This window comes from Anarrhichthys ocellatus, unplaced genomic scaffold (assembly GCF_004355925.1).
Source record: "Anarrhichthys ocellatus isolate YVR2014 unplaced genomic scaffold, GSC_Weel_1.0 scaffold23, whole genome shotgun sequence".
Classification (NCBI taxonomy): Eukaryota; Metazoa; Chordata; class Actinopteri; order Perciformes; family Anarhichadidae; genus Anarrhichthys; species Anarrhichthys ocellatus.
In genome coordinates, this window is record NW_022280053.1 from 2,483,938 (window position 1) to 2,495,434 (window position 11,497).

The 11,497-nt window shown below is 42.6% G+C and overlaps 1 protein-coding gene across 5 annotated transcripts in view; it reads left to right on the forward strand.

Moving 5' to 3' along the window:
- garnl3 (GTPase activating Rap/RanGAP domain like 3) overlaps positions 1 to 11,497 on the forward strand; it is a 55,205-nt gene that overhangs the window by 15,037 nt on the left and 28,671 nt on the right. For 4 of the 5 annotated variants that reach the window (XM_031859862.1, XM_031859863.1, XM_031859859.1 and 1 more), the window contains exon 2: positions 4,321 to 4,390. In XM_031859862.1, the coding sequence (XP_031715722.1) occupies positions 4,321 to 4,390 (70 nt within the window). Of the gene's footprint in view, positions 1 to 9; positions 314 to 4,320; positions 4,391 to 11,497 lie in introns of those variants that run through there. The other variant, XM_031859861.1, reaches the window with a different exon arrangement.

The window sequence follows — 11,497 nt, forward strand, 5'->3', positions numbered from 1 at the left end:
AGAGGGAGAGAAAACACTAAACACACAGCTCCTATGGCAGAGCCGTTCCGCTTCATCATCATGCTGTGACCAGTTGTGCGTAGAGACCGGAGCCAAAAAGAGTCCGACCGCCAACCGGGTTTTGATCCGCTGTTGTAGGAGTTTGCGCTGCAGTGATGTCCCTGCGCTCTTAACGGGAGGACAAACACACGGAGAGAAGAGAGAGAAGAAGACGCCGGTTTATTGTTGTCGCCTGGTCCGCTGGACTGACATCGCATGGGGACATGAACAGTGTGGATCCAGCCTCTAACAAACTGTTGACTTTCAATCATCGGTAAAAAACAGCAACGAAAACATCCTACTTTTACCTGTGCTTCTGCATGCTACCGCTCATCTGTTGAATGCATAGCTCTCTGTCGTCGCTCCTTCACATACCTGCAGCACTGGCTTCTTTTATTCTGCAGCCCCGAGCAAATGAGACAGCTGAAGACACCTGCTCCGGTGTGCAGACCATTTATGCGTAAAGTGCCATTTTTGCGCTCTCGGATCGTCTAATAACGTTAAGAATAATCCACTGTTTGGGTCGAGTTTTGATACTAGTTATGTATGAAGTGTTTTTTTCCGTTTACCCTGGCACGGCTGGCAAACGGAGCCCTACTGAATCCACAAGTCTCCAGTCTGGAAGTATTGACGCTTCACATCAGACTCTTTTTAGCCACAACAGCTTTTAATTGAACCACTGCGCTGGTTTATGCGCAGCTTTGTCGCCAGTTTTATGAAACTGAGTCTGTTCATCTGTGCGGATATTCTGTTCCTTATTAATTGTGCAGATATTTCAGTATGCACAAGGACAATTATGAATTATGCATAGCAAGCTTTTCTGTTCATGGTAGAGTGGAGGTACATGCAGCTCTGGCATTATGACAGCGACATAATAACGTATGCAGCCACACTGAAGGCAGGCATCTGGTTTAAACTGTACAGCTGAGTTCAGATGTAGTCCAGGGTTACTTAGTATGGTAGCTCATTTCCAGCCTCTTAGATTGTTCTGAAAATGCAATGCTGTGCAATGCAGTTACACCTGAACAGAGAGAGATCATATGGTGATCATAAAGCTCTTATGGCACAGTGCTGCCAATAGCAGAGACGCCTGCTTTCCATGCTGCACCACTGGTGCGGAGAGGGAGGAGAAGAGCCGGAGATGTCAGGAAATTTCCATGAAATGCTCCTTTTGTTATGAAAGCCTCTCATGACTTATCATATTGCTGTTATGGCATGTTTTGGCTTATTTTTTTTTCTCAGTTTTGTGTGAGAGTCATCTGCATCTTCATCCAGCTCATCCTCATATTTTCTATTAGTTTTATTGAGAATAATCTAGAAGCTCTGGTAAAAGTGTCCGTACTGTGCATGTAGCGCACCAATCTGTAACTGTAACTTTTTTTAAATTGATTTACTAATTAAAGTCTTAGCGGATGAATTCAAATTGGATTAAAGTTGCCAAATTGAACCTCATTTTGGAGGAAATAAGACTAGTGCTATTGTTCTACATTTTAAGGTCACATGATTGCAGTCATTTCTAGGAACTGCAGTAGGAAACAGTCATTTAAATTATTGAAATCACACATTTAATTGCCAGATGTATGTATGCGACAGAAAGCTGTAAATTCTGGCTGTTGGACCTTTTTCATACGTGTCATTGTTGCTCTCAAAAGTCTTGTTTTTGCTTCTGCTTGTTGACATCGAGGTCTACACAATCTCAAAGAGGGCCTCTTCATGGAGTGATTTAAAGGTTTAAAGAGTCGTTCCGTATTTAACATAACCGATAAAAGGATTGGCTTCTTTTCTTCGGCAGCATGAGGTTTAGTATGATGGGTGACAGTGTGATTTATGCTTCACATTTCACTGTACTCTATGGAGCCTTTCAGTGGCGACTGTCCATTGTCTTGTGATAGAAACCACAATTTGTAACCTTTCCCGTACTCCATTACTGAGGGCAGCAGTTGAGTAATGAATATCTATTTTACCTCTGTTCTGTTTCAGAGCTATTTCTCTTTGGTCCAAGCTTTCAACGTCTTTGGCAAACAGCCATTACGCTGCTGGAATGAGAGTGAACCTTTTGTGGTGCAGAGTTCAAGTTATGATGTCCAAACACATGGGCAGCTTTGAATGCTGGATAATGGTCTCAAATGTCCAGCAGCATGTCAGGACTGTAAGGCAACGGGACAGGTATTTTATCAATCGCTCTTGTAATCGCAAGACTGAGAGTCTAAAGCCATGCTGGTGGCTCTGTAGTCTGTCGGTTGAGCTTTGAGCTAAACGCTAATGCCGGTATGCTAACATACCCACGATGACAATGCTAACATGCTGATGTTTAGCAGGTATCATTTTTACCATGTTTACTGAAGTATTTGTGTATGTTAGCATGCTTACATGTACTAATTGGCACTAAAAACAACATGATTGGGACAAGTTTGTATTTCCCCCAAGAATAAAGTATCTTCTATCGGTTTCAGACCTAAGTTCTGGTATATAAAGCAATACTTCCTGACAGGATGAACAAGCTCACACCTTAAAGGATCTTTTTCTTTGTTGCTTTAATTCTTCTAACATGCTATACTTGAAATATAAATATGTCATCTCCACTGCGTTGCACTCCCAGAGCTCTGACAGGTACATGTTCCTCATTACACTTAAGGCACTTTACTTCTTCGGCTCGTTCCACCTCCTTGATAGGTGTCGGCAACAGCTTTTTGGTCTGACAGAAACCACCTTGTGCACAAATGGCTCTTAACTCACCAAGGGCTACACCTCCTACATGTGTTAAAATATCTCTCCTGTGTAAAGAGAATTTAACACTGAACACTTTTCCCCGAGTACAAAGGGAAGCATTTTAAATCTGGCAATATACAGCCAAGTGTTTTGGTTTTGAAAACATATCTTTCCTTGTGTGTGAGTGACTGCTTTGTTGCAGCCAAACCAACTAACTAAGGTTATGAAACAGAAAAATCCCTCTTGAACCATAGCGACTAGAGAGATGTTGTTGATGGTATATGCAATTTCAAAAACTCTATCTTTTATTATTACCTTTCAGTTCTGTCTGAACATAAAATGTCTATCCATATGTACCATCCCAAGAAGCCTTAATAGAAGAAGATGAGTTTCCTTAGGAGATAGAGGAGTTTTTCATTAGGAAGGTGGGTGGGGTGGTACCACTTCATCTTCCCAGCACCAAGGTACAATCCTTCTCATGAGCCCTCTCTGAGGAAAGGTGAAGGGCAGGAAAGATAGCAGCCTGGCTGCTGAGAAGAAGAAGTGGGAGCACACAAAGGTAAATGCTGTGATGGAGCACATGTTGTGGTGGAGCTCCAGCAGACCCAACCCCAGTCTATAGAGGAAGAGAGTGGGTCAGGAAACGGTGATGGATACATCCTGTAGCACGAACGCTCTTTAAAATGAGTCCTTTAAGCTTGAGTGTGCATTATATATTACCCACTCTGCAGACAGAGAGAGAGAAACCTCACCAGGGAGGAGATGAGTTAAGGAGAGCTATAAGAGGAGTGGGGGATGTGGTCCAAAGAGACTAAGGAAGCAGAAAGCATGCAGGTCATATTGTCACTCAGACAATCATAAAGACGTATGCGAACATGAAATACCACCCACATGTGCACACACATGGTTTACCACTCGCTGCTGTATAGAGAGAGCTACAGGAATGAGTCTTAAAAGGCGGAGATAAGTTAACATTTCTGTGCTTCCGGTTCCCTTGTCTCCATGTCTGTTTTTTATATTTATTTATTTTTTCATGGGTTTTTGGTTAGATGCCTGAAATGAAGTCTGTGGTTAACACAAGTTTAATTTATTTAAATGTTTTCTTCTATGACATAAAATATTCAGATCATTTTGAAGCTTAAACGTGAAAGATGGTAGTCTCTTTCTATGTATTAGCGGACGTGTCTCCTCTGTGTGCGCATTTGGCTGTTTGACCAGTCGGTGCAGTCCGCTCCCCCAGCCAGTCTCCATCTATCACTGTGGCTTAATTCAATCAGGACCAGCGTCTCAATCAGAACTGGGGTTGGCCGCCGGTCCCGGCCAGTCACCATGCCACCAGCCGCCCAACCACATCAACAGGAGGAAGGGAAAGAAAGAAAAAAGGGAAGAAGAGAGAGAGAGAGAGAGAGAGAGAGAGAGAGAAAGAACGTAGGGCGAACAAAGTAGGCATGACCAAGAAGACAAATTGAGATCCAAGAAAGATGGAAGAAAAGCAGATGCTGCAACTGCCTCAGTTTATATGTGCCTGTGTTGTGTGATGGCCATGTGTCTGACCATGCGTTTGTGTTGCAGCTCTGCCTCGGAGGACTTGGGCTGCAGGCGTGGAGACTTCAGCAGGAAACACTATGGTTCAGTGGAGCTGGTGAGTCCCACCCACAATGCACTAATCTGTTTCTTGCTGTCTTTTATGTCTCACTGTGACCGTCCCCTCATCCTCTTTGTGGATTCTTCTGCTCATCATCTCCCCCTCCCTTTTCGCCTCTCTCTCTCTCTGTTATTGCCTTCCCCTCTTTTTTTTGTTGACATGGACGGACAACAGAGGGGGACTGATGAGTCATGACGTCCTGGGTGTGGTCCAGCGATATGCTTTGCCAGCGTGGATCACAATGGGTGATCGATGCAAGACTCTGCTGCCTGCTCAGCCTCCAAAGTTCATTTGTTTTGAATGCTGCATCACAGTGTGTGTCTTTGTGGTTGGTTACTAAGCTGTTGAGTCGTTATTACTCCACTGTGAGCTGAATGCGGCTCTGTGCATCCCGATAGCCCAGACGCACAGGAAGTCCTACGGTTTCACACTGCAATCGTACTTCCTACCCGCGACATATTGTGGGTTGTTCCATGAGTGCTGCATGCCACGTGTAGACTGATTAGTGTTGAGGAGAAACCACATGCCGCCTATCAGCGCTAGCAGACACACAATGCTGCTGTGCGTGTGTGTGGGGGTGTGTACGTGAGAAAAATAAAGAGAGAGAGAGAGCAGTTTCCAAACACCGTAGTGAGTGTGAGCCAGCATGAGTGAACTGATAGCCTCAGTACTCGCAGTGTGCCCATCACACAGCAGTGTGAGACGCCTCTTCCTCTTCCTCCACACTAGACGCTGTATGCCTTCTTCATCTTTGTATATGCTACACTAGAATTTGATATGAAGGCTTAAGCGTCGTCTGTGATCCATCATGATGGATAGACTTTTAGATATTAAGACAATATGCTTTGGTAATTATTGAAATGGATGAAAAGTTGGAAACAGTTGTCAACTTCCAAGGTTTGATGCTAATAAGAGGGACTGGTTCTGTTAAAATGACCTCACGAGTTGTTCACTGTAGGCTGAACTAATAATTATTGTCATTCATTATTGATTTGTTAATTGTTGCATCTATCACATGTTGCATAATTAAATGGAAACCACTTGTAGTGATCACAGTTTAAATAATTCACTTACACTGTTCATTTAACATAAGGGGAAATAAAATTAAAACTACGCTAATTCTATTTATTTTTTTACTTTACTCCCATGATGCTTTGTCTCGATGTGGCTGCGTTAAGTCACGATGGGGAAAAGAGTCATTTTTGTCAATGAAAAATGTAGTCGACTCGAAGCTGATGACAAACTGCCAAACAGGCCGCAGCAGCAAAACTTTGTTCTCATGGCTGCTAGTGATGGAAACAGAAACCAATGGGCATTGGCACGTGTGGTTGAAGCCGCCCTCGTCAAGTGGATAATAATTTGAAAAGTGTACAGTATCTGTGGATTTTGTGCTAAAGAAATATTTGGGTTATTCGCTGTCCTGCTGCGAGTTCAATAACAGGATGGATACCACTCTCATGTCTGTTCAGTAAAATTGAAGCCAGCGTTAGCAAGTGAGCTTAGCACAAAGACGGGAAACGCCCTCGAAAAGCACCTCGACACCTCGTTTCTTTAATTCATACAAAACAGAAATGTGAAAAAAAACCAAGTCTAATCTTTGGTCCTTGACTCTGCAGTGAAATTACGTCTCTATTTTTCTGTTGGAAAGACAACTATAATTGCCTGTGTGAACATACAAGGGAAAGTGTTTTCGTTAACTCTGGCTCTCACACTGTTTAAGGCTGCGTGTCTCCAGGGGAGGTTTGTGCAAAGATTGGGAACGATTCTGGTTCTGATGCCTTTTAGCCAACAAACAGCTCCTTGTGTTGACGGTATTGAATTTGTGTGCTCACGGTCTGTGTGCCTGTCCAATGTGAAGTGGGCAACATTTCAGCACCTGACATTTCCATCAAAAACATAGAAGTCATGTAATATAAGTGGTGAATATGCACAATTCTGATAATGTATTAATGTTGGTCTCACTTTGAAGATATTTAGCTGCTGATAAATTGCCGTCTCGAAGGAATGTAACAAGAAATGTCAGAATAGAAAAGTAATGTACTGTTATAAATGCTCTTAACATTAATCCTTGTCTTAAATTTGACTTCTGTACATGTTATTGGTGTAGTGTTGGAAAGCCTTCTCTATGCTGCTAGGATCTAATTGTGGAGAGAAATACTTTTTTGTTGCATCTTTTCTAGACACGACACTAAGGCCAGTGTGTTCCAGTGCTTTGAAGAACACGCTTTCAAATGTCTGAACAAAAGTGGGAGACACAGATTCAAAGCAGGGTCTCCCTAATAAGAGGGACCAGCATAAGCAGAGCCGTGACTCATCCTGTGTGTTTGTTTTTTATTTTTGGCATCATTGAAACCGGGTGGCAGTTGCCAATATGAGCAGCTTCCTCCACAGACACCGTTGTGACTGCATGATTCACTCCAGTCCACACAGAAACCACTTTTGACATTATAGAAGTGTGAAGGATCCCGTTGCATTTCAGCACCCTGATGGAGAATTTGAAATGAATACTCTGTTCCAAGTAGATATGTAGGACATATGAAGTTATAGGAAGCAGGGACACTTTTGAAATGCAAAGAACCGTTTTTCAGGAAAAGGTTTGAATAGATTTGCGCAGGCAGAAGACTAACAACCAGGATCCTGTTGACCCAGAGCATCATCTGCAGTCCATCTAAATTATTGTATAGCCTAAGCTACTGCAAGATATTTTATTGAGTTTCCTTTAAGCGAAAGGCTCTGAGTGAATTTGCAAGCAAATACTCCATGATGGCATCTGCATTCAAAGAAAAGAGACAACAACAACACAAACACAAAGGCAACTCCCACCCTGTCTTTAGTCAGTGACAACTTCACGGTCTACTTTTAAAAGCTTAATTGTGTGTTTGGCACTAAAGCTGAAACAATTAAACCCGTTTCATCCTGACAACAGCTTGGAGAGGGTGGCAGTGATTTGTTTTATTTACTTCCCTAGTGAATTGAATTTTCTTCATTTGAGATGAAGGCAGTGACGGATAGGTGAGAGGTGGGCGCTGGGTGTGTGTGTGTGTGTGTGTGTGTGTGTGTGTGTGTGTGTGTGTGTGGCATTGTGTTGAGAGGTTAGCTGTCAGTCTTGCACAGCGACTGGTGAGCAGACTGCTCCACTCCCACCTGCCTGCCAGTGTTACTGTCACTGCCTCGGAGGCTTTTGACTGCACTGTCACACTGAATTTATTCCCACTCTCGGCGTATGCGTGTCTCACCATGTGTGACTGTTTGTTTGTGAGTTCTTTCAAAGCGAGGCTGCATGGCTTTTGCTGAACAGCAGCCACTGTGGCCACAAGTGGCAATTACAAGATTGAGTTTCCTTTCATAAGGTACGATACGTTTAATTCTTTTATTTTATTAATATGTTGTGACATACTTTAATGTAATTTAACTGTAGAAAAAGTTATTAAAGCTACAGTTAAATAGAGATGACCTTTTGTCATATTTGCTCAAATTGTCACTATATCCTGACTGTAGCACATGAAACAGAAAATCTGTGAAAAGATCTCGTTCCTCTGCCTCCTCTTAGTGCTCCTGTTCCACCACACCAGGAGCAAAACAACTACTCGTGAACTCCAATCCAACAGTCAGGGCAGCGCTGATCCAAGATTCTGTTACTGCATTGTCTTTTTCTTTCCTAAAATGTTTTCAGAAGCATATTTTAGTGTAAAATGAGAACGTTTTTGACCCAGCCGCCATGTTGAAAACGGTCGCGCCAAAACCAAGCACCGCCCACCGACCAGATAAACATCTCTCACCCCGTGTTACCTTGAATTCCCCAAAAAACGGAGAAAAGCCTTGATGAATGAAGCAATAGGCCACGTTTAACAACAGCAACTGTCTGGTGCCAAACTAGCAAGCGTGAAACTGTTTTCTTTTAAAATTCGAGGTAACACATGGTGAGTAATTGATATACAAATGGTCATAATGTGGGTGAAATAATCCTTTATAGATTTGTAGGCCTCACAATATCCATATTTAGCTACATGCCAAGATGTGTGGACAGCTTCCTTCTTTACAGGAACACACACTCGTGAGTCATAACTAGAGCCACTGAGGTTAACTATTGGAGAACTGTGGGATAGTTAGATTACAGCAGTATATGGTAGGTGGTGCTCGACACCTAGATTCACAGAGGAACACACACTTGCAAACCCTCCCAGAAGCTGCAGATGACATTAGCTCACCAGTGCTTCTTTAAAGTTTGACAACGTTTTGCTCTGTTTATTGTGTGTGTGTGTGTGTGTGTGTGTGTGTGTGTGTGTGTGTGAAGCTAATGATCACAGGGTTTTCTGAGAGGGCCCTTGTCTATTATTTCTATTATTTGGATCTATACTTGGAGGTCGTTGTTCTGTTTGAGCTCAATTGCTTGTTTGACACTTAAATGAAGCTACAGCGGCGAGTTGCAACTTAAATGTCGGACCAGGGGTTGTTTAGCTCCTCTAAACTCTGCATTTCTTGGTTTGTTTTTCTTCCGTGCTGTCTTCTACCCTTGCAAACTGTATCCAAGTTTCTAAAAGCAAAGTGATGCATGTAATTACTTGAAAATTAATTTGCATCCTCGAAGGTAATTGATTTTTGTACACAAGGTCTAAGAAAACTCAATCATACTCTCCACAAGAATGAAACGGCGGTTTGTCGTTGTAATCAGTATCACATCTAACCTAAAAAAGAAAATCTGTTTAGAGCGTGAAACACCCGTTTAAAGTTACTACATCGTAGATTAAGCTTCTATCCTCTTGTCTCTCCATCTCTCTCTCCTCCTCCTCCCATCTTCTCTGAAACGTAACCAACAGTCTATTAAAGCAGCTGATGCATGGTGCTCTGCTGCTGCTGCACTCTGAGATCACAGGCTTCACTGCAGCATCTGCCCACTCTTGAGGGTCCTTAAAGCTGCTGCACCCTACCAGTGTGATTCCTGGGTGGCCCGATGCCTTCAGTAGGCAGCGTTAATGCTGATCAGGTGCAGTCAACGGCAACACGGCGAACAGCCACATGACAGACATCGTTTGCCTTTGAATTACAATTTTCACCTCTCATTTTCTCCTTCACTGGTTGGCGGTTGTTACTTAATGTCTTCTGTGCGGCAACATCATGCATCATACATCATTAATAGCATTGCAGGGGTCTTCCACTGCATGAAAGGGCTTTTTGCATCCATGTTGTGCAGTGATCCGTTTGCTTGATCAAAGCTTGACAGGAGGAGCTCCTAGAAATAACATGAAAACTTCAAGATTCAACTTGTTATGTTGTATGAAAGTAGACTAAATGAATTCTCAAGTATTTAAAAGATAAGTCTGTATATATTCTATATTTTTCGTATTGTCATCAAATTAAAAAAAGACTTAAAACAGCAAGAAAACGATCAAACTGACAAGAATACTCTGTGTATCTGAAGCCTGATGAAGCTTGTTCCTCTATGACAAAGAGCTTTATTGTTTAAAAACAAACAACTATTGAAAACACAATGGACCCTCTGTGGCACAGATGAATCGGGCTTTGACTACACAGTCAATATTTGCGAGTAGGTTTTGTTCATTGTTTGGTCTTGTTATGGGATTCCTTGATTTCTTGTATCGACGCCGTGCAATAGGGGCCCTCTGAAATTAAAAATAAAACTTCACTCATTTTGGGGAAGACTGAGCGACGGAGTTGCCAAGTTTCACTTCCTTCTCTGAATGCAGCAGCTGTAGTATTTTTAACCGTCTGTCTGAGTCATCGGATGACCTATGTGACACACTGAGACATTCATGTCCATACAGCTCTCAGACTCTGTTTAGATATCGGTGCAACCTTTTAATGATAACTCTCCTGTAAAACCGCGCTAACTGGACCTGCTATTACTGTTGCTATAACTGACAGATTTATCAGTCTAAAGTCACCATTATTTTTGAAAACATTGGGCCTTCGTTTTCACACAGACATAAACAAAAGAAGGCCTCTGTGGATTTCGCTCGGTGAAAATGACAACTGTTGCTGGCAGACTTTTAATAGACCTCCCTGAAGAGATTAGACTGGCAAGATCCTGAACCTCTGTTAAATCCCTCTTAAAAACACATTTTTATAAGTGTGCTGTCACACGGTTTGCTTGAATCTTTCACTTGTATCTGTATACAAAGGCGTTCTCTTAACTTTTGTTTCATAAAAATGTTATTTGTTCAAACATCCATAAAAGCTACAGAACGCACTTGGTCATGTGACACAGTTGTTAGATTTATACTTTAATATTTGTGTTCCCAAACAGTACGAGTGGAGATGACTTCATGATGAGGAATGACTTGTCAAATGTTTGGCTGATGTTGCTGGAGTGTGAACTTGAGAGCTGATATTTCGACCCTAAACCCTGATATAGCAACAAGCTCCCATACATATGCTCCATCCTCGAACAAGTACTTCCCTACATATCCTGTATAATAACCCCACAAAGTGCAAGTAAGCGTATTAGCCAGGCAACATTTGCATCTTAAGCTGGAGCAGACAAACCCTGTCTAGTTCAGGTTGCCTATAGAAGAAGTAGATGAAGAAAAATATATCCGATAACCGCTTCCTTGATTACTCTGGATCTGCATTTTCTGCCTCCTCTCTTTTTCTTCCTTTCTGCCTCTATTCATCTCCTCTCTCATTTTCTCTCATGTCTTCCCTCTGACTGTGCACCTGCCTCTCTTCATCCCCCCCCTCCCTACTTACTACTTCCATCCTCGCCCTCTGCTGACTTCCTCTGCCGCCTACGCCTCAGTGTTCTCTGCCTTCCTGGAGGATTGTGAGTGTGCATGAACGGGCCCACTGATGAGATCAATTATCTATCAGCAGTCACAAAAGTATTGATTTAATACCTCAACACACACACACACACACACACACACACACACACACACACACACACACACACACTCTGTCTGCACTGCAGCGCTCCTTTGTCTCATGTGCCTTGGGGAAATCAGACGTTCTCTGAGTACGGCGTGAGCTCGATTGTGTTTGTGAAATGTTCAAGTCATGCCCTAAAATGAGAGCTGTTTAAGTGTGTGTGTATAATAGAGTGTGTGTGTGTGTGTGTGTGTGTGTGTGTGTGTGTGTGTGTGTGTG